Source organism: Poecilia latipinna, unplaced genomic scaffold, assembly GCF_001443285.1.
Source record: "Poecilia latipinna isolate Pla-1442-1.1 unplaced genomic scaffold, P_latipinna-1.0 Scaffold14, whole genome shotgun sequence".
Lineage (NCBI taxonomy): Eukaryota > Metazoa > Chordata > Actinopteri > Cyprinodontiformes > Poeciliidae > Poecilia > Poecilia latipinna.
The window spans coordinates 529,493-554,994 of record NW_015112630.1 but is presented as its reverse complement, the minus strand read 5'-3'; the positions used below and the strand labels follow the sequence as shown (position 1 = coordinate 554,994).

The window sequence follows — 25,502 nt, the reverse complement described above, 5'->3', positions numbered from 1 at the left end:
CAATTCCGATACCAATCATCCATGAGGCCAATCTTTCCCTTTCACCTATCTTTGCCGATTTCCTGGAATGGCTGTTAATTTTTTGGTTTAGGTATAAATGATACTATGCTACCTGGCAAAATGGAAAAATTATCTAGCAATAAAATCACAGAATTTAGACATGATAGACATATTTTAATATATATTTAAAATCTTTTTTTTTAAGTTACATGCTGCAACTTTTAGCAGCTGTTCGGTATGAGAGTTCACTCTCTGGTGGAGGTTGAGCGGCGCTCCGTCTGTGAAATATTACTACCAGTACCGCATAGCAGTGGTCCAAGAGCGAGAGCAGAACCAGCATCTTACACTGCCAGCTTGAAGAGTTGAATTTTTTTTTTTTGGTTTATTTGTTTAGCTTTCTGACCGTGATGCTACTCCAGGTGAGTGTTGGTAGTTGTGCGCTGCTTTACCTGCTACGTGGCCGCTCCAGATGTCCTTTTCTTTCCTGCATTCAGCCTCAATAAACTCTGTGAAGTGCCTGGTTTTTAAATGCCATATTAGATTCTTTGTGTTGATGCATTTTGACGTGCTTCACCACCGAGATAATTTTCCGCCACAACACGCAAACGTCCCCATTCACTCTCAGAGCGTTATAGTTCCACATGACAGGATTTGTTGCTGTGCGTTTGCGCAGTGTGAAGCATCTTACACTGCCAGCTTGAAGACTTGAAGGAAAGAGGAGCTAAGCTGCATACGTAGGCTACGAAGTGAGATAAATGTGATTGGTTTTGGTGATTGGCAATAAGAGACAGTGATCAGCAATCACCGATCATACGCTTTTTTACGAAAATTTTCCGTCGGCCGATTATGATCGGTGGCCGATCGATCGGCACACCTCTACTGATAACTGACATTTACCACTATCAGTTTCATCCACCGTTAGTGGTGGGTGGGTAGTTGGTAATGCACTGCCCACCCACCAGACTAACCGTTGCTTCTTTATTTTAAACATGGTTTGTTATACACCAATAAAAGTAAAGATGTATTAAGCTAGGTCTATAGTTGATATATTGAACACACTCCTCATATGCTATAATTTCCAAATTATGACGCCTTCTCGTGCGCCTCCGAGTTTTTTTAACTTTTAAAAAATTTTAACACAAAAACACAATGGCTCATTGCTGGACTACACTTCTTAGAAGGTGCTATACTTCAACTTCATTTTAAAAACCCTTATTCATACTGAAATAAGCTAACTTTAATTCATCATTCAATGCTAGCTTCTACACAGAAGAGAGATACTAGTCCCTGTTAGGTCTTAGCACAACAATGTTCCCTAAAGAAATAATCAGATTTTTCAATTTCCTACCATCTGATCACCGCTCAGGGACAATCTCTAATATAAATCAGGGGGGGCAGGAAGAGTTAAATTAGAATTAAATGCAAATATCAAATCAGCTGATTCCAAACTGATGTGTCACAATGCACTAGATTGTTTATGAGGTTTCTGTAATTTTCTTTTTCATTGGAGCTATCACTGCCCCTGTTGGACTCATTAACATTGTGCAATAAAACCATTAAATCCGATCAACCAACCAACCGGAGTAACGCAGTACGTTCAGAAGAAAATCATTCTGGGGTCTACTCCAGAACACACAGGGTGCCAAATGGCTCACCTGTATGGAGCAGGCCTCTCTTCGAGTCAGCACTTCAGGTGCACCGCTGCCCCGAGGCCAGCCCTGGGGCCCTGGGGCCCTGAGGCTCATCAGTAAGTTAACGCAGAGAGTTTGCAAAGATTGATTATGCAGTAACATTTAACAGCTGTGGTAATGGCAGCACTTGCTTGAGAGTTACCACCGAGGGTGGCTTCTAGATGCAAGGACGGGATACTGAGTCAGTCTCTCCTGGAACAGTGACACGCTGGAAGTAGGCATGGCTGCAGCTCTGCTACTGACTTTAAACAAAGCATTCTGAAGCTTTAATTAGCGCCTCAGCTAATAACCACCCAATCATTGGGGGGCAATTACGTACGTGCAAATTATAGGCCAGGTTATAGTGTTTTACTGGTCTAATGAAGATGAACGCTTGGAGGAAAAGATGCTCCTGAACTAAAAACACAGGGACATGTGTGTGGGACTTCACAGACGGAACAGAATCAGCCTGCCGATAATCTGGTCTGGAGGAAAACCGGCGTGGGTAAATACCTCTGTGTGTGACAGGAGTAATAACCAGATTATGGAGTTGTGGCGGTGCATTGAGACAGAGACAAAAGGATGCACATGTACGGAGGCTGAGCCATCGGCAGACAAAGTGAGGGAGCGGCTGCCAGAGTGTCACACGTAACGCCACCAACAACCTTATTTTGTCGATGAAAACCAACTCCATTCCTCAAAGCTGCTTCTCATGCGAGTCTTTATCCAGAACCACGACTGCCGTCTGGGTGCCGAGCAGAACCAAGCAGATAGAGCCTGGCAGACACGGTGACATCATCTCTTTCTATACCTTGCCTCCCCTGAACACGACCCCCCCTACTCCCTCCACCCTACCTATGATGGCGGGCCGGTCAGCGTGCACGCTCCCGGCTGCCTGAGGTATACACAATGAGGCGGAATTAAAAAAATAATAGAAGGCAAAAATATGCAGATGTGGCTCAATCAAACAGGTAGCTCGGGGGAAATGACAAGCATCCTCTCCTCTTCTCTCAGCCTCCTGTCTCCTAGCAACTGGGCTCCAGCTGTGATTGTCATAAGCCAATAAATAGCCTACCTGGCGCCCCATTGTGTGCAGGAGGTACAAGAGGCAGGGTAGGGGAGGGTGAGCGAGGCAGATGCACTGGTGCACACATGCAGCCCCTTTGTGCACAGAGTGAAATGAAAGCCCACAGGTAGGAGCCCACGAGAGGAGGGAGGGAAGGGGTGTGTGATGTGGGAGGGGGCAGATTGGTTAGCAGGGGCCTCTCTGTGTCTCTGGTCAATCACTGTCATTCCCGTCACGTCCTCACCGCCTCACTATACCACTTGCCCGTTTGGGGAAAACGGCACGCGGATGCCTTCGCTCACGTGCACAAAGGTCATTTAGGCCGGTGCCGCGCGCCGACATATAAATCCAGTTTAGCTCACACGCACGCATGCACGCACGCAGCCATGTCGACCGCAAATTGAGACACCCCGCGAGACATTTGTTAGAAAAAAAAAAGAATGAAGTTTAACATCCTTGCTCAGGGTGGCCCGCGCGTGCGCGCGCAGAGTCACGCGCCGAAGGTGATCCATCGCTGCGACGCCTACATGGGAATGCTGTGAAATCATGCAAAATGCCCCCCAATACCCTCCTCATCCTCCAAACCGACTCTCCACCCCCTTCTAGGACGAACAGGTCAGTCGAGCCTTCAGAATGTTACAGTAAATTCTTAAACTGGTAAATCACGTTATCACCATAACCACAGAGAGTAATTCTAAATACAGCCTTACCGGTGTGGAGACTGAACGCCAAACTCAGGAGCAGCAGCCTCTGCATGGTTCAGCCGACCAATAAGTCCGTTATTGGCCTCCGTGAGGACAGCATCAAAAAGCGGGAGTTTTCGGACTTCTAACAGTGACTCCGGAGCGAACTAGAGCCTCCAGCGGCGCTCCTCCACATCTGTCCCCTCCAGACTCGGGTCGGACTGGTTTGCGTTTACACCATTGTTCGCCCCTGTTTTGCTCCTCTTTCTTTCCTTGTTTCTTTTCACCTCTCTCCTCTGCTCTCCAGCGACAGTCTGTTTTCTACTTCTCTCCGGCGCGACAAGTGTGCGGCAATGACTTCTCTTCTCAAACTTCCGTTCTTTCGTTCCTGACTTTCAAAATAAAACTCAAATGAAAGCAGTTGGTTTTAGGTGTTATTTTCGACAACGCGCACATTGTAAGAATGAAAGGCACAAAATAAAATAGTAATTAATAATAATAATAATAATAATAATAATAATAATACCTCTGACGTCGATAAACTCAAGGATGAACACAGTTAATTTGGACATTCCTGGCATACACACCATCATAACAAAAATCAGTTGTTCCGAAAATTTTGATTCTACCTTAAGGAAGAATGTCTGACGCAATGTTAGTGAGGCTTTCGCAAAAGGAAACCAGCTTTTCAAAGTGTTGTTTTTCCTTGTATATTATTCGAAAGTTTAATGAAAGAAAATCTGTGGTAAAACAGATAACACGGATAAGAAGATTGTAAAGCAAATTCTAGTAATTTAACAGGATGTTTTAGAGTATTTTATGCTAATTATGATTTTTGTTGTTATTTTTTATTTTTACAATAAAGTGATATGCTTTTCAGAAGGAAAACGTTTCAGTGTTAAAAACGGATATTTTTATTGGGCTTATTTAATATTCTACATTCATCAGAAACTTAGTTTTTGTAACAATAACGGGGGAGTGGGGGGGGAGGGCAAACAAATAAAGAGTTTGTCTTTAAAATTGAATTCTTGAGCTATAGGAGTGGGGTCAGGAAGGGTGCCTATCTCCAGCAAATGTTTCGGGTGAGAGGCGGGGTCACCCTGGACAGGTCGCCAGTCTGCCGCAGGGCAACACAGAGACAGACAGGACAAACAACCATCCACACACAATTAGGGAGAATTTAGAGAGACAGGAAGTACCCACACATGCACCGGGAGAATATGCAAACTCCATGCAGAAAGACCCTGGGAACTGAACCCAGAACCTTCTTGCTGCAAGGCAACAGTGCTGTCAAATGCACCACTGTACAGCCCGCAAGCAGACATTTAATACAAAAATATAAATACAAAAGTATAATAAAAGAGTATACATGATGTTGATTTGTTTTTTCAAATGTAAACTGAATTACAAGACCTTATTTTGTGGGATTATTTAAATTCAACAGCCTGGCTATTATTCTTTCTTCAGTATATATATTTTTTCCTCATCAATCAAAAATCAAACATAAATATTGAAATGTTTTCAGTTTTATTTTTATTTCATCTATTCAATTTTTTATTTATTAAGATGAGTGAAATAAAGTTCACTAAACGTGACCACGTTCTGCTTCCTGTGTCGTATTCGTTTTTTCTGACTTGACGTCATATTCTCATTAGCGGCGCATTCCTTTCTCTCCCACACACACTAGTTTTTTTCCCCATCGACTTCTTAAAATAACGTGGGTACACATAAAAAGGTTAACTAATAAGTAATGGATGCGTTCATGAACTATGCGTGTGCTTTGACATCACACTATTCAGTGTCCAGTGTAACCTTTGGCCATGACATCATCGTGGATTAAGATTAACCGGATTAAAATACGTAGAAATGCTCTGTTGTAGGTGAACTGAAGTGAGAGTTCAACGCCGGTAGCATGCGTAGAAACAAAAAAAATGCACCTGTCTCATTCAAATTGACGTTGACTATTTAGCACGGTGACGTCAATGTGATGAAACGGCGCGAGCACATGACGAATAAAGAGGCCTTGTCTTCATTCCTGTCATATAATGTAGGCTGTCCTGATGGAGTCCCCTGAAAGAGGAGCTGTCACGGCTCAGCGGGTCTCCGCGATGAAACGCTCTCTCTCGGACACTGGAGCTGGAGCGCCCTCTAGCGTCGCTGCTGCCATCCGAAGAAATGTCAAATCTGCTCCTGGAACGGCCGCATCCACAGTCTGTGCATACCCACAGTCACATGAAGAGCTTTGACAAGAGATGCGCCTGGAGTCAGCCTCTTTTAAAACGTGAGAACTTCAGTTAAAAGGAACTACTATTTCCATCCGCCTTTCAAGCCTTTAAGAGATGGAGTAAAAACATAAAATTAATTCAAATATACTTCTTGTGACATGATTACACTTTATTGGGAACATGTTATTCAGGATGTTTTATTTTTTTGTTTTTTTTTTTAGTAGATCACAAAATTATGCCAGCTTAAAATCAACAGACAGGTAGCCAGACATAATTCCGTACATGCTATCAGAAATATTGTGTGCATGTGTGTGAATGGCATACACACAAATCTTTTTTTTTTCTTTTTTTAAAGAAAGAAGACAATGAGAAGAAATAGACTGAACCAGTTCATTGCGGAAGAATAAAATAAGTATGAGTTTTGTGTGTTTATTTATACCCAGGCATTACGTGCGTCGTTTTCACTGATGATCAGATACCATGAAAAGCATCACTACAAGGTGTAATTGTTTTCAGAGATTATATGTGATTGAAAAACAATTGCAGATCTGCCATGTTGGCATACAGAGTGACCCATCTCTGCCGGGACTCGAACCCGGAGCCTCTGGATTAGAAGTCCAGCGCGCTATTCCATTGCGCCACAGAGACTGCGCCAGCCAATCACGCAGCCAACACAAGTTAGATTCATAGCATCCTCGCCGATCTGCATCCCTGCAGCATCAGGACCATTTTTAGCCGACATATTGGCACTTCTCAAGTTGGCCACCAGAGGGAGTTGTCGCTCTATTTGTCAGTGATCAAGCTAGTCAATCTGCAACAGGAAGTTATGTGTTTGAGTCAAGACAGTAAAAATCTAACTATATTTAACACACGCAAAGATTTTGTTTTGAACGCCTTTCAACAGGAAGCTTTGTATCAAAGTACCTGAATTCAAAGTAGTTTAAAAGCCTCACGCTGCCACAATGGGGATTTAGGTGCATTGTATTTATCTGAAGAAATTTCGGTGGTTTCCAGGCAAAAGACCTGGAAGAAACATGTAAACGGTAGCTCTATGAAGCACAGCAATGACAGGTGAGAAATTTTCATCAGAGGAGTTATGAAAAGGCCAAATATTTTGCAAAAAAGTTACATTTTTTAGGTGCATTTTATTTCCGACTTGTCACAGAAAGGAGGCGCTGATTGCGCCAGTGTTGCATCAGAACCACCTCCTTACCGCTCATATTATTTCGGTGGATAGTTCCTGGCAGAGAAGTACAGTTGCTGATCTATATCTGGTCTGGAGGTACAGCATAGTTATAAAGTCCTGGCGGTGTAGATTGTGGGTGTTAATTTTGGGCTTTTAATGAGATGCTTATACAACATGAAACTTAAAAAAGGGAGTAAATCCCATCTCATTATTGGGGGAGAGGCGGGGCGGGGGGCTGGTGGGGACCATAAACAGAGAAATTTCTTAAGAACAATTTTTTTGGGGGGGAAGGGGTGTAGCTCTACTTAATAAAATTCCTCAGATATTGATTTATTGCAGTGGCTCTTAATAAAAGTTATGTGTTATTTAAATTATACCTTAAGTTGCTTTAAACTGTTTTTTGTTTTTGTTTTTCCATTTCCTGGATGGCAGAGAACCCATAAATATGTAGAAATTGAATATCCAGGAAGCACCAGTACATAAACTTTCCACCCATGGGTGCACGTATTGTACATTCCAAAATGCTTTCAGTTGTTTGTTGTTCCACATCTCAGAAATAACTACTCAAATGAATCATTCTAAAGCCCGAAACTACTCCGGTCAGAAAAACGTCTGACCTCAAAAGGGGCCAACTTGGGGAAAAAAACAGAACCCTTAAATCTTCCAGGTTTATAGAAACCCAGAAAGGCCTGAAAGGCCTGAAAGAGTGTTACAGCTCTACGAGGAAACAAACACTGTGAAAACCAAAACTGTCAGGTCTAACTTTCAAGTAGTACAGATTAGAGTCAGGTTCCATATGAATGTCTAGGAAAAATGACTCTAGACAGGCAAGAATAAAATAACTTGTGCACCTTCCGAGAAAAATGATGTAGTGCAAACTGCCAACTATTACACAGCATCAACAATGACGCATGCGGAATACGCATCATAGTTGGGAAATGCCTACATTAACACAATACCAATTCAACCCAAATTGAAAGTAAGTTATTTTGAAAGTCTAGATTAGAACAATTAATCCGACCCCAAGCATACCGCTACGTTTAAAACTCAAGCAGCTTTAGGTCTAGGTCTTGGCTTTGTTTGAGCTTGCTTGTCTAAAAATGTGCTTCTGTCATTCTGAAACACACTACAGTCAAACCACAGATGATCGATGACTGCTGCACTCAGACATCACCAGTTCAATCTCAATGAGCTAAAGCTGTTCTGTCATGCAGACTGAGCACCAATGAAGCAGTCATAGAAAGTTTCTCGTAACTAATTCAAGATACATGTTAGCTTCTGACAGGGTTCCCCAAGTCAAGATGTATTTTTGCTCTCCTTCTAATTTTGCAGTATTCAAATTCAATGTTCTGACAAAAGAAGGAACAATTCCAAAGGAAGTTGTCTTTCTGTGGAAATATGCTACTTTTAGTCATGTCATTTCTCTCAGAAATTATGTTCTTTTCCTACTGGAAAGTCCCTTGAACATCATAATACGCTGACATTTTGTATACTTCCTTTATTTAAAACATTCAGGCGTCTCTGACACAATCCACTTTTATTTTCTAATACTTTCCCTTGAGAAGAAAAGAAACGGCTCAGGGGTCGGTTTTACCTTCGACTGAGACCAACACTCAAATACTGAAGACCTGATCCACCTTCACACAGTTCCCTACAGACCAAAGAGTTAGTGTGCTTATTGTACAACTTGCAGAAGTGAGATTGCTAAATAGTTTCAGTGGAATTCAGTGGTTGGAATTGTCTTTCTTGATAATTTGCAGATAAAGCAGAAGAAAGGGATACCAACAACAATATGTGTGTATGCTTTCTTCATTTGTAACCCAGTCTACTCAACTGTGGTAAAAAAAAAAAAAAATTAAAAAAATAAAATAAAATAGTAAAAGAGTTAACAGTAAAAATTATTTATAAAGTGAGACACCAGAAATTAACCAAACTAAATACAGCCTCATACAAAACACACCCATTTTGTGTTTTAAAAAGGTTATTTTATTCACTTTTTTTTTTGAAGGATAAAAAAAATCACATTCTTGCCAAGATGTGGAAGCATACTTTTAAAGTTGGTGTGTAACATGGTATGATACAGCTAACAGCTACTTAATCAGCTTAGCTAAAAAGAAAGAAGCTAGACAGGAGACAAAAAAAAAAAAAAAAACATAACTGCAAACTAAAGTTATCTTGCTGACAATAATCATCTGACTACATTGTTGGGGTCAGGTGGGGGTAGAAGGGTGGAGGAACTGGGAAGGTTGTTACCTCTACCAATGCATATTCACAATGTAACTAATGGGAGCCGTGTTTCTTCAATGCACTCCAAAAAACAAATACAATCATTCCCCTGTTGAGATCAGCTTGATCATAAGAAAGATATGAAAATACACAACAGGCTTTATTTTAAAACAAATATACCCACGGTTTTGTGTATGTGTATGTAGGTGTGTGTGGGTGTGTATGCGTGTGTGTGTGTGTGTGCAAATATACAAATTCCAGTTGAGAAAGAAACCCAACTGAGTTTTAAGGCATTTGCAAACAGCTCCACTGATCAGTCACACAAAGTATGTCATCAAAATACACAGAAAATATCTCCAGACTAGAAAGCTGCCCAAACAGAAAAACAAGGAAAGTAACAGTTTCAGACATTGGGGGAGGGAAGAGAGGGTTGGTCCATGATGGAAATATTTGGAAGACTTAAAGCTAGTAAAAAAATATATATGTTCACTTAGCATCTTCAATATAATAATAATTCATTATACTGTATATATACCTTTATATCTCCAATACAAATCACAAAAGGCTCATCTACTATCAGGGGTGGTGGGTGAAGTGACTTGCCCAGGGGCATAAACGACAAGGGCGGACAGACTGGGAATCGAACTGGTGACCCTCCAATTGCAGAGTGAACTCCTACTGCTGTTGCCCCCCAAAAATTTGTGCCATAAAAGCTCTGATTTTGTTCTAGAGGGGTAGAAAAGTTAAATGAACTTTTTTTTTTTTTTTTTTTTAAGATTTCAGATATCATGTTATTACACTTTTGGTAAGAAGTAGTTGAAAAAATGTAAATATTGAAATATTTGGTAAATTGGCAGTAACTTGAATGTATAAAGGGAGATTCTTGCAGTTTAAGGTGCCCAGTTCTGAACAGAGGTGGTGAGGCAACTGCTGGCAAACAAGGGAATTACCTGGATGCCAAAATCGTGATAAACCTCCAAATAAGCTGTCACTAACGCTCTTTGATAGTACTAACTCATCAAATTAATATATTTTTTTTCCCCAAAGTTTTTATCATAAGCTTTCTCACCTTTCCTTTTTATTCTTTACACCTGTGACTTCAGCTGCTGTTCAGACACCTGCCATCCACAGAAGTATTCTCATGAGTCTGAGGTAGTTGGACTCTTCGGTGGCAGTAATGAGAGATAATACAGGCTTGCTTTGGACACATTAATCACATGGAACATGAAAAACCACTTGGAACCCAAAGTGGTGATATTAAAGTACTGGTTGTGGACTTGAAAAGGTCCAAGAGCCCCCGTGACCCCTGTTGACATTCAAGGGACCACAAAAAGTTATAAGTATCAGAGGGGTGTACTTGGACAATAAATCAGACTTGGTTAAAAATGCAAATGTGGTCTAAGAAGAAGGGTCGGAGCTATTTCTTCTTTCTGAAAAGGCCCGGGCACCGGAACGTCTGCCGGAAGATTCTGAGGACGTTCTACGAGTCGGTGGTGGTCAGTGCCGCCATGTTTGTTGAGGCAGTAAGGTCAGCTGTGTCGTCAGAGAGGAACTAGAATCTCTGGGTGTCGTGTTGGAGAGGAGAACGGTGTCCAAAGTTAGGACCATGTTAATCTTTTCTCTATATCTGCTCTGTCATTTAAAGAGCTCGTTCAACAGCAGACTCAGACTGCCATAATGTAATAAACAGGAAATCACTCCTGCCTTTTCGCAGTGAAACCCCCATCTACTCACCCATTCGCCTTAACGTCAAATTATTTGCGGAAAACCTGCCTGCTAATGCATCTTTTCGTAGAGCTCATCTATAATATTCATAAGAAAATGCTGCTGGGGAGCTGAACTACCCATGCATATTGCTGTTTTATATGCTGCTGGCTATTATTTACAAAGCAACCAGGAGTGTAGAAGTTATTTCTGCAGTAGGGCCAAGAACGTTTCCACTGCTTTTGGTGTTGGAGTGATTAAAACAGGCAGTTGCAGGCATTTTTAGAGGGTCTCCTGTATTCATGGACTACTGTGGTCTCTCAACCCTGCTAATACCGGGGGTCCACTTTAATTTCAACCTCTAATAGAACTCTCTGACACTAAATGAGCTCAGTGGGAATATCCTTTTTCTTCTTTAAATCTTTGTCTTACCATCTTATATTTGTTAGCTTTTAGTCAGATGTTTGGTTTTGTAACCTTGAGAATTTCCCGCATTTATGGATCTGATTCTTGTAGATTATTGTCACAACTGACCTCGCACCAAATCCGGCCTTAATGCAGCCAAGGAGGCGTGTGCATCACCCTAAAGTCGGTTCACACACACCTCACACATCCCATCGATTGTACTCAAAGCACTTTGCTGCCAGATAACATTTGGAGTTGTGTGCAATTACGTCTACAGTAGATTTGCTAGGTTTGCAGACTACATACCTAGATTTATATCTGTTATACATGGTGTCAAAATGAATAATCTCTGGCTAATTTAGCAGCTTCTTGTAGGTAATGGAATACAACTCATCTTTTTATGGAACTGTCAAGAAATTCAAGCAGAAAGGGTGTAGCATTTTCCAACCGTTTCCAGGATAACTACCCTTCCCGATACGAGCTGAAAATGCTTCTCTTCCCATTTCATATGTGCAAATCAAAAGGATAACTCTTTACACAAAGATGGCGTACAGTACTGCGTCCCTCTGGTTTTATGACATAAAAACAATCAAGAGTAGATAATTTGTGGCACATTGTTGGATTCTGGTCTGAGAACTCTTCAAAAAAAAAAAAGAAATCCCATCTAAAAATATTCATGGTTTGCCTCAGTTGGAAACCAGAGGAGTTATAAAACAAAACACCTCAAGAAGTAATCAGCTGGGGATAAATAATGAATCTCTTTCAGTATGCATCTCATGCAGCTGTGGCTGAGTAGGAACAACTGCATGTGTCAGAAGGAAGTCTCAGGAAAGGTCCTGACTCACAGTATAGTGACCCTTTAGTGCAAAGCGACCAAATCTCAGGGATTTCCGTGAAAACAAGCAGCTGCTGAGTGGATCTGTTCAGATACAGCAGTTGATTTTCTTCTGCTGTATCAATATTGTAAAGTTTGGCCTTTCAACCTACAGTCACATGAGATGACTTTTTGCAAAGTTTCATAAAAACAGACTCAGAATCGGGTTTCTGTGTTAATGCCAATTTGATTTCTTGCTTCAGAGGAAGTGTGCGTTGACAGCGGAGGAGTTTCAAAAGTCTGGTTTGATGGTCTGCGTATCTCTCACCACCGTGATGGTACAGTTCTCTTGTTCCTCTGGCGGGACGTACAACTTGCGAAAAAAACTCTGAGAGAAGGAAGAGGCACCCGAAAGAAGAAAGTGTTAGTCCAAATATACAAAATGCTTCTTGAAATAGTGCTGTTAGCAGCAATGGTGTCCTAAACACACAGGATAACGCTCCCCGCCCCCCTCTTCTTTTTACCTCATTGTCGTTTTCGATAACATCTTTGAAGAAGTTTGAAGGTACTGGTATTTTGGGGAAAATACGCTTACCATTCCTGTACAGAAAGAACTTTGTTTCAAAGGGAAGAATAGAGCCAACCATGATACCCAAGTATAACATTTCTTCAATTTTTCCACATTAAACTCAAAAACTTCAATGCATTGTTCATTGCAATTTTATGGAATGGACCAACATATAGGTAAAAAGAAAAGTGTGGTGTGCATTTGAATTCAGCCTGCTTTGTCGAGATTCCCCTACTCCAACATCTCCAGGTTTCGAATCATGCAGCCAGACGGAGATTAAAGCAGTGATGATGTCATACAGGACATATAATTGACCATATAATTGCACAATTTGACATTTCCAAAATAAATTTTTAATAAATATAAAAAACTCTCATTTGTCGATAAAACTTTCCCATAAGAATTGGGTGGGCTTTTTTTCGGCTGTATCAAAATTGATGTGTTTCACAAAACTGCAATGGAAACACTTTTGGCATCACGTGAGTCACATTATCAATAACTGGATGTTGCCACTGGTGCAAACCACACGCCAGTGGTTTACGCCAGAAGACAACAGGATGTAGTAAGAGGAAGATGGTGCAGCTTGTTTTTAAATGAATTACTGCGTGAACAAACTTATTCACATGTGATTTTAACTGCGTTCCTTACTTAGTGGAGACACTGCAACTGCGAAATTGTGCTTTTGTTTAGTTTTTGTTTTTTTTGACATTGTCGGAATATCGACAAGGTTTTGTGCACATTTGTAATGGAAATGCAGCTGGTGCTGCCAGGAAATAGATAAGTTAGCATGTCATGCCTTTAGTAGTTTTCAGTTAGAGGGCTCTTAAGTTTTCTTGCAAAACTGACTGCTACTGAACATCCTTCCTGCCCTCCATCTACAACGACTCTTTGAGCGTACTCGGATGAAATGAGTTACAACATTTAATTACCCTTTGGAATAAATATTTTTGAATTGAACTGAACCAACTTCAATTGAATAAGCCAAAATGACCAAGACTGACATCTTTAACTACAGTAAAAAAAATAAAAAATAAAAAAACGGTCTACAAATGCTAAACACACACATTATGCTTTACTTTGTGTTGGCCAGTCACACAAAATCCCACTGAAGAACACTGAAGCTAATGGTTGACATGTGACATTTTTAACAATACAATAGGTGTGATTACTTTAGCGAGGCATCGTGAAATAAAATAAAAAGTATTACCCCAGCAAACACGCAATGGAGATAGCTGCCAGAGTAACTACCAGGGCAGCGATGACGACGTACACCAAGTAAGAACCCCGATCAGGATCTGTAAATAAATGCACCAGGAGGATCAGTCAGCAAACGTAATAAAGGGATATCTGATGATTACTGGCAAATTTTGAATACATTCAATTTTATGAGAAAGTTTAGTCACAAACTATAAAGATAAAGTGGTGAGTTGTGGTACTATCCTAGCACCAAGCTCATTATAAGAGCTAATGATTTGAGTTTGCAGTGTAGGTTGTAGAGGTGATATAAATGACAGAAGAACCTTTTACAATAATAAAGAAAAACAAAATGATAAAAAAAAGAAAAAATACAACTGTACCAAAACATTTCTCATCAGTTGGAAGAGAGTTGCCAAATTCGCTCGTGGCCTGAATCCATATGCAGTACCGACAGTTAGAGGACCGCTCCAGCTTAGAGGACGTTGTTCCTGAGACAGACTGTTTGTTCTGAGAAAAGTAGACAAATAAATGTGAATTTGAACCAACTGCAGTGTCGGATAAAGTCCCTGGGGGCTGCAACATTCTTTAAAAAGGCTCATTATATCAAGCTTGTAACCAAACATATACCAGGTTTGATTTAATCATAGTAATTTAACAGTTTGATGCAGTTTCATGACAAGCTGTACAACAGAAGCTTATGGTAACTGATGAATCTAAACCTGGAATCCAAAAGAATGAACTTCACATGATTTTTTTTTTTAGGAAAACTTTATTGTATGTATGTAGAGCATTGAAACAAACAACCCTAGAAACACTAAAAAAAGAACACTTTAACACAGAGGTCCTTGGCCTTTTGAACACAGGACAATGAACCACTGAGAACAGCACTGATGGATTCATACTGACACTAAATGACTTAAAATCAGCAGCTGGCCCTGGATTTTATTTACGCGTATCAGACTAAAAGAGGTATTTTTCATTTATCAGATTTTTATTTGAAAACAATAAATGTGAAACTATGTATCATTTTCTTGTACTCAGTGGTGGCCACCGGTACCTAAAAAGTTATTTACGCTAACCTTAAACCCTAATTATAAAAATCAGTTCCGCTAAGGCTAAAGCGCTAAACAAACATGGTGTTTAACAGAAGCTAATGCTAAGGTGCTACCTTCACATCATATTACATCTGACCTTGAAAGGCTTAGCAGAAGAGTGCTCACCACTGCTTATATTTCACTATTCTGCCCTTCTTTTCCTTGGTCTCTCTCAGAAAATCCTGATAGAAGTTTGTAGTTGCAACATGGCACAATGTTTAAGGAGTATTACTCCATAATATTCCCTGCTGTTTGCTACAGTTTCAGGTTACAAAATTGTGGATATTGAGAAACCCAAGTTTTTTATGATCAATGTAAGTATAAACAGTCTACTGACTTTTTTTATATGATGAAACAAACAAGTGATTACTCCTTTGACTCTTGAATAGAATTTCAGTACATACAGACATACGTGTTTAATGTCTTACCGTTTTTTCACATTCGTTGTAATTTATTTGGAATGTCCATGATTCTAATCGTAGCACGTCCGGAGGAGTCCAGCTGATGGTGAAATTGTTCTTATTTTTTTTAACTGTCCATTCAGGGGCAGGTGGTTTTACTTTTCAGGCAAAAAACAACAAAAAAACACATGAAAGGGATTACCGACATATTAACACTTTTTAGGTTTCTCACTTAATTATTATTATTATTATTATTATTATTTAAATCATACATTCTGGCATAATTAGAACAGAGGGAACAAAATGGAACAACCAGGTTTACTAACCTTTTAAGTCATCCCAGAAGAAGGTGTTCCGAACAACTGTGTTGTTCACTGTTGCATTAAACAGCATCCTAATGGCCATCCTTGTAGTTGCATCCAAATTACAGCCAGACTTCACACCATCAGTGTAAGTGTACGATGAGCATTCTTGTATCTCTGCCGAGTGATTGCCTGATATATTATCGATCAATCTTGAAAAAACAAAAGTTTTGGGGGGGGGGGGGGGAATAAACATTGATTACTTTCATGCATCAAAGAATGACAAAAATCAAATAATATGAAATGAAACTGTACAAATGTGAGAATAAAGTCACAGCATTCCCAGAATGAAGTCGTGCTAGAATAAAGTCACAATATTACAAAAATAAAGTCAAAATAATATGGAAATATAGTAACATTGTTGAATAAAGTCGAAATAATACAAGGACAACGATACTTTATTATCGAATTATTCTTGCAATATCAATTTCTTCTCTTATGATTTAATTCTCATTTAACTATGACTTTATTCTCATAACTAATTTGCTTTTTTGTTAGCATGGCCCTAATACTCTGTCGTGTCCTCATGGCTGCTGCACTAGAAATTCCAAGAGAAACACACATGTGAGATTGTAATGTGAGAAAATGTGGGGACGTGTGAGCTAAAAGAGAAGTTACAGCCAGAACGGTCTCATCCTCCAATCCAAAGCATTTGGGCTCTGTAAATCTGGCTAATTCAATTAGTGACAAAAATCTTACGATGGCAATGTACACCTCCTTTGTGAAGGTTGGAAGAATCTCAGAATTTGACGTGTTGCTGATTAAAACAGAAAGCATTTTAATCAGCAACACAACAAACCGCAGAAACTTCTCCAGAATGAATGAGAAAGACTCCAAGCAGTTGGGATGGATAAATCTGAGCTCATGGAGCAACACCCTACCTCAAACGCCAAATATAACCTAAAATGTATTATTAAGATGTGCAGTAGAAAACGCCTTGTCACTAGAAACTAATACAGCCTTCCTTATTTCTTCTTCAGGGTGTGCAGCCAATCACCACAAATCACCACCCATAATGGTGGATAAACAGTTTTCCTATTTAAGTGAAACAGCGAGTTGTTTCTTCGCCATTAGCACATTTACTAGGGTGTTCACAACGTTGATTGACAGCGCCAAGACCCGCCTCCTGCCCCTGATTGGTTGTTTTTGGTTGGTGCGTTTGTTCAGAAGAAAATAGTAGCTCAGGGAGGAACTTAATCTTTTCACAGATTATCTGTCTCATGCTATACTGTCACGACATGTTGACAGTTTTAAGAGATATGTAAAAATCATATTTTTGATTAATGTTACATACTGGAGCTCTAAGTAGTCAACCACACACACACACACACACACACACACACACACTAGGGAGAATTTAGAGAGACAAATTAACCTGACCGTCATGTTTTTGGACTGTGGGAGGAAACCGGAGTTTTATAATAACCAATTATGCAAATTAAATATAACAAATGAATCATACAGTAATTCACATTGGCACAGCTGTCCTGCAGGTAGCAAAGGTGTGCCACAGGATTCCTAAGAAGCTATTGCGTCTGGATTCCTGCTTCCCTGAGACAAAGGCCTCAGTCAGTACTGCAACCATAAATTTAGCGACAACAAACAGCCATTCTGGCTGAACCAGCAGAACGACAGCAGGGTCAGGTTCAGCATAAGCTGCACTCAACCTTATCTTGCTAAAGACACGACAGACAATGCAGACAGTGTATTTACTCAACATTACTCAGACCGGAATGTGAAGAGCACTCAGAGGCAAGCAGTGTGTTTTCCTCACAGCCTTATTCACTGAAGTTGAGCAACGCCCAGTAAGCTGCAACTTCTGCTTTTGATAAAAGCTTCTTTTAGAAGAAAATTAACTCAAAATATAATCCGCAATTAAAGCGCAGTATGAGCTTCTCATTGTATAACATGGCTTATCTAGTCAGGTTATCTGCTTTGGGTTTTTTGTGGACATCAACTCTGCTGATCACCCTTCACATGTGTTTCATTGATAACTGTTCCACGAACAGCATCAAAAACAGAATGAACATTAGGAAGAAGGATTTTTTTTTTCCTGAAAAGTTTATTTTTAGAGATTTGAGCTTCTTGCATTCCTTCCATTAGGCCACATAACTGAGCTCACCACCTGTATAGACTTTTGCCGTGGTAACTGCGCAAATGTAGACGCTGTACAGAAACAACACTAGACCTAGGTGTCTAGATGTTGCCCGACGGAGGCCTGTGCTTCTCGGTTGCCTTTTTATTTGCATGGAGAGCGGACATCTGATCCTTCAGGACTGATTTGAATGCAAGGTGTAGACGCTGCCAAATGTAACCGGCAGGGAATTGAGGAGCCTGGCAAGCAAATGTGAAGGGTTGTGTCCCCCTTTAACTGCTCTCAGTGATAACAGTTCAGCTGTTGGCTTACAGAGAGACCGACATCTACAGCCGCATCGTAGAACCACTATTTGGAACAAATGTCTTAAAAATGAGGGCCCAGTTAAATGTCCTCAACTTCAGAGAAAAGAAAAATACTGAGGTTATTCTGTGTGGGGAATTGAATCCTATTATCGGTTCAGACTCCATCATCCAAAATGTTTGTTTTTCTGTGCCTGGTAATTACATTAGCATGGTTGTGAAAAACGAGCACTTACCAATGACTGAAGGAAACTCCACTTTTATCTCTTTATTAGTTTACACATCATCAGTCCAAGACGTAGACTCTAACTCAGAACAAACAGCCTGTCTGGCCTTGATTCTACAGATGTTTGATTATTAATTTAGATGTTTCAGTCAGATTGAAACCAGCTTTCAAATATCTAAAGCTGTTTAATCAACCACTCAGGTTTTCTTCAAATATTTAAATTTAAACGTCTTTTTTTTTTGTTAAATATGTAGATGATCTAGATCTCCTTTGAGTTATTGCCAAGCAGATTTTGCAACAATGACGATGAATATCTGTGGAAAAGCAAACACAGATAGATAGAGCCTGTTTTTCTCTGTCTAGGTTAATAAAGGGGAACCAGTCTAAATGCCATCCCCCCCCACCCCCAACACAGCCCCCACCTGATCAAGGCAGAAGATTAGCTTTTTTTTTCACATTAAAAGGAAGTCATCACTTATGCTATTTGAACAAAACGCGCTGGAATCGTTTGTGAAGCGGATAACTCTTGAATTGGTGTTGATTGTGGCCTTTAGTTTACAGCACTGGTTGTTATTTAGAACTGTTATTTCAGTTCACCGTGACGGTTACATTTGCATATTTTTTTTTTTTATGTGTGCGTTTCCCAGCTGCAGCATTACAGGCAGCTGGAGGAGTTTTATGGGGGGTTGCTTTGTAGATTTGCATGATGCCACATGGGTAGCACACGCCTGTAATGTGGAATGAACCCCTCTCCAAACTGATGTGGGAGAGTATGGTATGTTTGGATAATTGGGTTCAATTAAAAATAAAAAATAAAAATAAAAATTACAATTTCGCCTTGAACAAAGGACATACTCCTTTTTTCACTCAGAATTCAAAAAACGGATGCAGTTTCCAGAAATTATAAGTTGTAAACTGCTTTATTCTGATATGATGGATTCATGGTATTAAGAAAATTTTACAGGTTGAAAACGTTTCCCCTTCTCCCTGCACAAAACTCAATTCACGTATGGTGGAGTCTGTATGATGCCATGTACCCGTTTCTCTTCCAAAGCCTTGTCAGAGTGAACTCACTGTAATCAACCTTTAGTTAGATAGCAATACTTTTTTTATGTCAACTTTACTAGTAGAATATCCTTGTGTTCGCATGTAAAAACACAAAATCTTACCAAGTATTGTTGGTAAGATTCTAGTACTAATATTTTAGTACATTTGAAAGCAGTGTTTCAACAAGAAATAAGAGTTTGTTTTAAGTCAATAATTTCTTAATATTGATTAAATTAACTAGTTTCACAGGAAGATTATTTAATTTGCTATATGGGAAAATATCTTGTTGTAATGTTATAATGTCTTGTTACACAGACTTAAAATGAGTTCCTATTTCCTGGTGAAAAGTTACTTGGAAGTCAGTTTGGTCTTATTTCAAATGTACAAAGACATTTGCAGTAGAAACTAGATCGAAAATACTTGGAGATTTTGAGCTTTTGCAGTGTTGGTTTATACTGAACAACAAAGCCAGGCTAGTAACCAGATTAGCCTTTGTTAAAGTTTATCATCTTACTTTTTTTTTTTGGGAGGGGAGAAGAGAGGTTCAGTCTGGCTGTGGTGCAACCAAAGCAGGTCAGTATGAATCAGGAAGTGTTGCAAAATAGCCAAATGCAGCCAACACTTTGCAAAATGTAAGATCAAAAAATATTCATTGCACACACAGACTTACTGATAGAAGAAACGCAGCTCTGTAGTTGTGATGATGGGGGACCAGGAGCAGTGACCTTGTTTGGCGGAAATTATGTAGAAATCGAACGACTTCACCAGATCTGAGACACATTTTGCACAGATTGTTATAAACCAATGTATGTACCTTCTGTAGTAATGCATTATATTAAATGTAAATGTCCTACCTGGGTAAAATGTATTCAAAACTGCTGGTTGACTTCGTTTATCGTGACAAACTGTTTGCAAAGAGTAACTTTTAAGTCCTCTCTCCGTGTAGTGGTTTTTCATCGTATAAGATGTAAACTCGCCTTGTCTCGTCTATCAAAAGGGAGACAAGCATCTTAAATACAGCCACAGACAGAAACAGTCGTCTATCCAGAAGGAATAATCCCAGTTGGATAAAATGTGGTCCACAGAAACAAAGAGCCTGGTCACAGTCACTAGAGAGTTTAGGCAGTGGAAACACACCAGACAGGTCAGGGGTAAAGATGTGGAAACGTTTAAAGCAGATTAGCAGATAAAGTAACATCATTAGCTTTGAAAATCTCACAATGAAGTGTATGTTTATTATAGTTGTCCGTTAGGTGAGCCAAACAACTTGTGCCTGGAGCAAAGGTTCCCTTTCCAGTGGGACTTCTCCTCCCCCTACACTCTGATGATGATGTAGTGAAGAAGGTTTAGCAACAACTCTTCCTCCAGAGGTGCCTCAAAAGGCCCAGTTGCACCATCTTACCCACCAGCTGCATTTCCATCAACCATAAAATTGTGTAAACTGGAATTACAAAAATAAATTTTCCGCAAGGAAACGCGACAATTTAAAAGAACTCACGTTTTTTTGAAAAAAAAAAAAAAAAAAAAAAAGTTTTTACGCAAGGATGACGGGACTTGTCAACCATATTGAAATTTGTGTGAACAGCAATGGAAACACTGTTTTGACATCATGCAAGTCATGACAGTTTCCCTGTAGCAATAGCAACACACGCAAGAGCAATGGCTTCAACAATTTCTAATGATGAACCATAGGATGCTGTGGAGTCAACTGCGCTTTATCCAAAGAGGCCAAGATATACGAATATGCGCATCGCTGCTGTATGCAAACTGAAGAGACATGTGACGCGAAAAAAAAAAATGCTTCCGTTCCAGTTTTGTTAGCCACACAAATTTTAATGTGGACTAAAAACCACCTCATCCTGGGGCAAAAATCTTTGTTCAAAAAACATGAACTTTTTTGAAGTTGCAGAGTTTCCATTAAGCAAATTTAATTCTGTAATTGCAGTCTGCGAAATTTTGAGGTCAATGGAAATGAATCTATTGATTGGCTTGGAATGGAGCTGGAGTATAACCTTTTTTTTAAAGGGTCTTTGAAAGCACTGTTATTGCTTTATTGTTTTAATTTTTATTCTTAAATTGAATATAAAAACTGATTTTTGTGTCATTTTAGTCCAGGTTGACTTGGAACCAAAAATTTTATTGGAGGACTTGATTAGAACAATTGATAGAATATTTGATTACTAATAATAATTGTTTACAACAGTCCAGGTAAAGCGTTCTTCTTCTGCTTTAAGCATGGCCAGGACTTCAATGACTGAAACATATTCTTGTGTTAAAACAGCCTAGCACACAAACCAGCATAAAGACTTAAACACAAATTTACAAAAAATATAAATGTGTCGATGTGTGTGAAATAAAACTTATTTAAAAAAATCAAAAGCAAAAACTGTCAAGACAAAACCACGTTTGATTTCAGATAAACTGGGTTGGTCGCATACAATCCCAGTAAAGCACATTCAATTTTGCACGACCCTGAAAGAATTAATGGGTTTAGACAATGGACGGAACTGAATAGGATTAGAATACAATAGAACGGCATTGTAAATAAAGAAAAACAAAAGTTTTTTGATGTTCACATAATCTAAAAATTGCATTTGCTTCTCAGTTTTCACTCGGCCAATATGTTTACAGCTTTGTGTTTGCATTGCAGCACCATAACCCCAAATGTTTGGTTCTATAATTTAAAGCATGGAACTGCAATTATCATTTTTTAAAGATGTTTTCTTGCAAACATTTTTACTGACTTACAAATGTAAATTCGTGATCCTGATCCACCTTTCCATGATAGGAGCAGTTTGCCACGGAGTGCGGAGGCGGCTCCCAGGTGAGCTCTGAGTTGAACTCATCTATCCAACGCAGGGACAAGTTTTGGGGAGGCAAAATCTGCTCTGAAAGTGAAAACAGACAAGAGACACAAATATGGTTATACAAGATTTATCCATTGCCTTCACATCATTTTATTTTTCCTAATGAATTTTAGAAAACTTCCAGGAAGCTACATCTAAAGAATTCCCTCACAGTCCCAGGATACAACATCCTGGTAAACATCGCGGGTAATTTTAGCCAGGAGCCAGGAAAATAACAGAGGAAGAGCAACATTCCTGCCTCACAGCTACCAGATGTCTGTCTCATACTTTTTTATTTTTATTTTTTTTAGGAAGTAAAATATTCTACTCCAAAGTAACCACTTCAGCTTTTTAAAACCATGTAAGGAGATCTAAAACTTTTTTGTGATAGTTGTTGGTGTCAGTTCCCTTTAAACACAATAAACCTGTGATCCATTTCCTATTTCCCCAAGTACATCCGGGAATAAATGCCAGAACTGACATGACGTCACTATTGGGAAAACAGAAGACTGAGAAAACAGTTAAAAGACTTAACTAAATAAATAAGCCTATAACATCACCAAACATTAAGCCCACACTGTGGCGTATGTAAGAGTCTTCTTACCTGTTGTGGTTTTGGCCGCAAGAAACAGACAAATAAAAGCGACGAACTCCAAGCACTGAAACATCCTGTTGATACAGTTAAACGCGGTTTGTCTTTTTCGTTTTCTTATTCCCTCCTCGTGCCGCTCAGAGATCTTGACTTTCTCATGACAGACTGACGTCCGGTTCCCAAGATGCCTGTTTACTTAAAGAGTAAAACAAGAGAGAGAGAGAGAGAGAGAGAGAGAGGGGGAGAGAGAGAGCAGAGCAAGTTCGCTTTCGCTTCCAACTTCTCTTAAGGGGGGAAGGCATAAGAAGTTCTGGAGGCTGGAAGCTGGAGGTGGGCGGCAACGTTTTTTTTTTGTTTTTTTTTTTGTTTTTTTTGTTTTTTTTAAGTAGAAATGCGAGAAGTCTGCGAGTCAGAATATCAGTATGCATCCAGTTGAGAAGTAATGAAGTTGTTATATCCTCCACGCGTCATTTCATGTTCTAAGCCGCAGATATCCATTAGAGGAAATAAATACTTGATATATAGTTATTTTCTCAGGTTTTCCCCAAGAGATCTGATCTATGATTTTCTTGGTCGGTACACCTCAACTGCATGAGAGAGAATGTAAAACAGAAATCCAGAAAATTACATTGCGTGATTCTTAAGCAGCTACAATATTGTATGATTTTTAAAATATTTGTTTTATTGCATTAAATAAATATTTGAAAAATCTTATGCAATAGTAACTTAACATTCGTTGTCAAAACCTTTGCTAACAGTTCCAGAGGTTAACTGTTCCTGTAGTTATTGACCAAGTTTGCACTCCCTCATACACATCTTCTCCTACAAGCCTGTCAGTATGTCTAACAGGCTTCTAGCCTGTTAGCCTAGAAACTGAGCAACCCAGAGTTTCAGCTCCTTCCAAAGATTTTCTGTAGGGTGCAGATTCTGGAGGATGGATAGGGCAGTCCAGGACCTTGAAATGCTTGTTATCACTCCTTAGTTGCTCTGGCTATGTGTTTCAGGTCAATGTTATGCTGGAAGATGAAACCACATGACCCATCTTCTATTCTCCAACTGAGGGATATAGGTTGTTGCCCAAAATCTAGAGACAAATGGTCCTCTCCGTCCTATACAGTGATCCTGTCCCCTTTGCCAAAAAGCATCCCCGAAGCATGATGTTTCCATGCTTCGTGGTAGGGATGATGGTGTTCTTGGGATTGTACTCGTTCTACTTCCTTCAAACACAGCCAGTTGAGTTTATACCAAAAAGTTCTACTTTGGTCTCGTCTATCCATATGACCTTCTTCCATGCCTCCTCTGGATTATCCATTTGGTCAATGGCAAACTTCAAAAGGGCCTGGGCATGCACTGGCTTGAGTACTACGGTATTTTAATCGATAATGGTGTAGTATGTTACTATAGTAATCTTTCAGACTATGGTCCCACCTCTCTTTAGGTCATTGACCAGGTCCTCCTCTGTAGTTCTGGGCCTATCCCTCACATGTCTCATAATCATCATAATTCAAGATATGAGCCCCAGTCTAAGAGAGACTGATTGTCTTCTTGAATTCCTTCCATTTTCTAATAATTGGATCGTTGTTGCTGTCTCACAAAACTGTTTGTCCTGTAGCCTGTCCCAGTCATGTGCAGGTCTATAATTTGTCCCTGGTGTCCTTGGACAGCCTGTTAGTCTTGCCAATGGTAGAGAAGTTTGAGTCTGTCTGACTGATTGGTTGGACAGGAATCTTTTGTACAGGTAACAAGCTCAAACTGGTGTAATTAACACAGAGAATCAGTGGAGGATTGGTGGGTTTCGTAAAGACATACTAACAGGTCTGCTTGAGCCAGAATTCTAGTCTAGGGTTGGATATCAGTGATGTGGGAGTGAAGAACCAGTTCAGAGGATGGTCCAGACTGGTTGACCATGAATGGTAATGTCGTTGAGTCCAAGAAGTAAGTTTAACGTGTGTACAGCCAGTTCTTTTGTTTTGTCAATGTTGAGTTGGAGATAGTTATAAGAACCCCAGAACACCCCAGTGCAAAATCTTCATGTGAGTGAGCTGCAATGAAACTATTGTCTGTGAGTTGTCCTACTGCGGCTCCATATTTGTAGTATGGCAGTCGTTTGTTTACAGGAGAGGACTGAGGGCGCAACCATGGCGTTCTCGGGTGTTGTGGAAAATCGCTGATGATGTCTGTATTTTCACAGCCTGTAGCCTGTTGCAGAGGATATTGTATATCCAGTGAATGATGAGAAGGGTAGCATTCTGTACTTTCAATATACTCTAGTTTTTTGATGAGTCAGTGTCGTTTTAAATGTTTTTAAATGCAGAACTGAAGTTGTTGAACAGAACTGTAGAAGTTATTTGTATTCTGAAGTTGATATTACCCCTCTCTGCAGTCAGTAGGCAAATTGTACGGGTAGTTGAGGGCTGACAGTATCTGGTAAAATCTAGTAATTTGGAGCACATAATTAGAAGAAACACAGCAACTAATCATATTTTCACCCTAATTCTTCACCTCAGCCTTAACTGAGGTTAAACATAAAAAAGTCAACTACAAATTTTGGAAGCAAATATTGACAGTTCAATACAGTTCCAAATTATTATATGGTTTTTGGTCTAATGTGTATTTTTGTTACTGTGGCTCAGCTAATTAGAGCTCAGTGTGTTCCGATTATTAGGTGTTTCTGTTGTGATTTATTTAAGTTCTGTAGGTATTTTTGTATTTAGTTTGGATCTTTATTATTGTTTGAAAGGTAGCTATGCTAGTCCTTTGTCTTTAGTTTCTTAGGTTAGTCTTGTGTTCTTT

General features: G+C 39.6%; 2 protein-coding genes, 1 long non-coding RNA gene and 1 other non-coding gene across 7 annotated transcripts in view; 1 reads left to right on the top strand and 3 right to left on the bottom strand.

Annotated features, from left to right (window-relative positions):
• The window catches only part of kirrel1a (kirre like nephrin family adhesion molecule 1a), a 48,272-nt gene extending 44,466 nt beyond the window's left edge, over positions 1-3,806 (bottom strand). For 3 of the 4 annotated variants that reach the window (XR_001424945.1, XM_015032071.1, XM_015032083.1), the window contains exon 1: positions 3,447-3,806. Coding sequence is in view for 3 of the 4 variants with exons in the window: in XM_015032071.1 (XP_014887557.1) it covers positions 3,447-3,492 (46 nt within the window). In the remaining variant the exon portion in view is untranslated. The remainder of the gene's footprint in view (positions 1-3,446) is intronic. The other variant, XM_015032089.1, reaches the window with a different exon arrangement.
• Positions 1,557-3,710, top strand: LOC106947293 (uncharacterized). Its single transcript, XR_001424957.1, has 2 exons — positions 1,557-3,351; positions 3,441-3,710. It is a non-coding gene; the product is annotated as an uncharacterized LOC106947293 (long non-coding RNA).
• A 2,412-nt stretch (positions 3,807-6,218) lies between the features above and the next one.
• On the bottom strand, positions 6,219-6,292 carry trnar-ucu (transfer RNA arginine (anticodon UCU)). The gene has a single exon. It is a non-coding gene; the product is annotated as a tRNA-Arg (tRNA).
• A 3,491-nt stretch (positions 6,293-9,783) lies between these two features.
• il13ra1 (interleukin 13 receptor, alpha 1) lies at positions 9,784-23,010 on the bottom strand. The gene is made up of 10 exons (XM_015032056.1): positions 22,722-23,010; positions 22,020-22,159; positions 20,126-20,258; positions 19,942-20,041; positions 15,566-15,753; positions 15,267-15,397; positions 14,125-14,251; positions 13,755-13,842; positions 12,504-12,579; positions 9,784-12,367 (listed from the first exon to the last, which is right to left on the bottom strand). The coding sequence occupies exons 1-10, from the start codon at positions 22,783-22,785 to the stop codon at positions 12,272-12,274; spliced, it is 1,143 nt and encodes a 380-aa protein (XP_014887542.1). The 5' UTR covers positions 22,786-23,010; the 3' UTR covers positions 9,784-12,271.
• Between the last annotated feature and the right edge of the window lie 2,492 nt (positions 23,011-25,502).